This window comes from Musca vetustissima, unplaced genomic scaffold (genome assembly GCF_032173495.1).
Source record: "Musca vetustissima isolate MV318-11 ecotype Yass unplaced genomic scaffold, APGP_CSIRO_Mvet_v1 utg402892, whole genome shotgun sequence".
NCBI lineage: Eukaryota > Metazoa > Arthropoda > Insecta > Diptera > Muscidae > Musca > Musca vetustissima.
In genome coordinates, this window is record NW_026873501.1 from 14153 (window position 1) to 14767 (window position 615).

At 34.1% G+C, this 615-nt stretch overlaps 1 protein-coding gene across 1 annotated transcript; it reads right to left on the reverse strand.

Moving 5' to 3' along the window:
- Positions 1–306: 306 nt before the first annotated feature.
- On the reverse strand, positions 307–587 carry LOC133325824 (MICOS complex subunit Mic10-like). Its single transcript, XM_061534547.1, has one exon. It carries the CDS (start codon positions 522–524, stop codon positions 315–317), a length of 210 nt encoding a protein of 69 aa, XP_061390531.1. The 5' UTR covers positions 525–587; the 3' UTR covers positions 307–314.
- Between the last annotated feature and the right edge of the window lie 28 nt (positions 588–615).

The window sequence follows — 615 nt, forward strand, 5'->3', positions numbered from 1 at the left end:
TATACCAAATTGATTGCATTTTCATAAAATTTTCGGCATTCCGTATATAAACCGGACCATTCATCATCAACAATATGTACTGTCAAAAAGGAAAACTGAAAAGATTTAGCAAAAATTACGTAAGAGAATTTTGTTTGAAAAAATCGAACTTTGCAACATCTACGACACTGTGACACAAACATGAAATCAATGTATATATAGAATTTTTTTTTCTTAATTATTCGCCAAATTTGTCCAATTCCACACAATATCCAAGTAATTAATCAAGGCACTTGCTTAGCATTTTTCTAAATATTTATTTCGCAATTTTTCGTTTACATATTAAGATCTTTTTCACATGTTCTGTATGAGACACCAGCACCGAAACCAGTACCCATTATAAGGGGCCATGCTTTCCTCTTGAATATGAGCAGCGACAGCACCGAACCAATGGCCAAACCGCTGACACTTTTTATACCCATATCGGTAATGCAGCGATCGATTTTCTTTCCAAATTCATCTTCAGATTTGCTGACTTGTGGCATCTTGTTGGGATCCGGTGTTTTTTATTTGTTTGTTATTTGAGAAAAATGCAAAAAACAATCTATCGTACGCCGTTTCGCACTTCTTTTGATT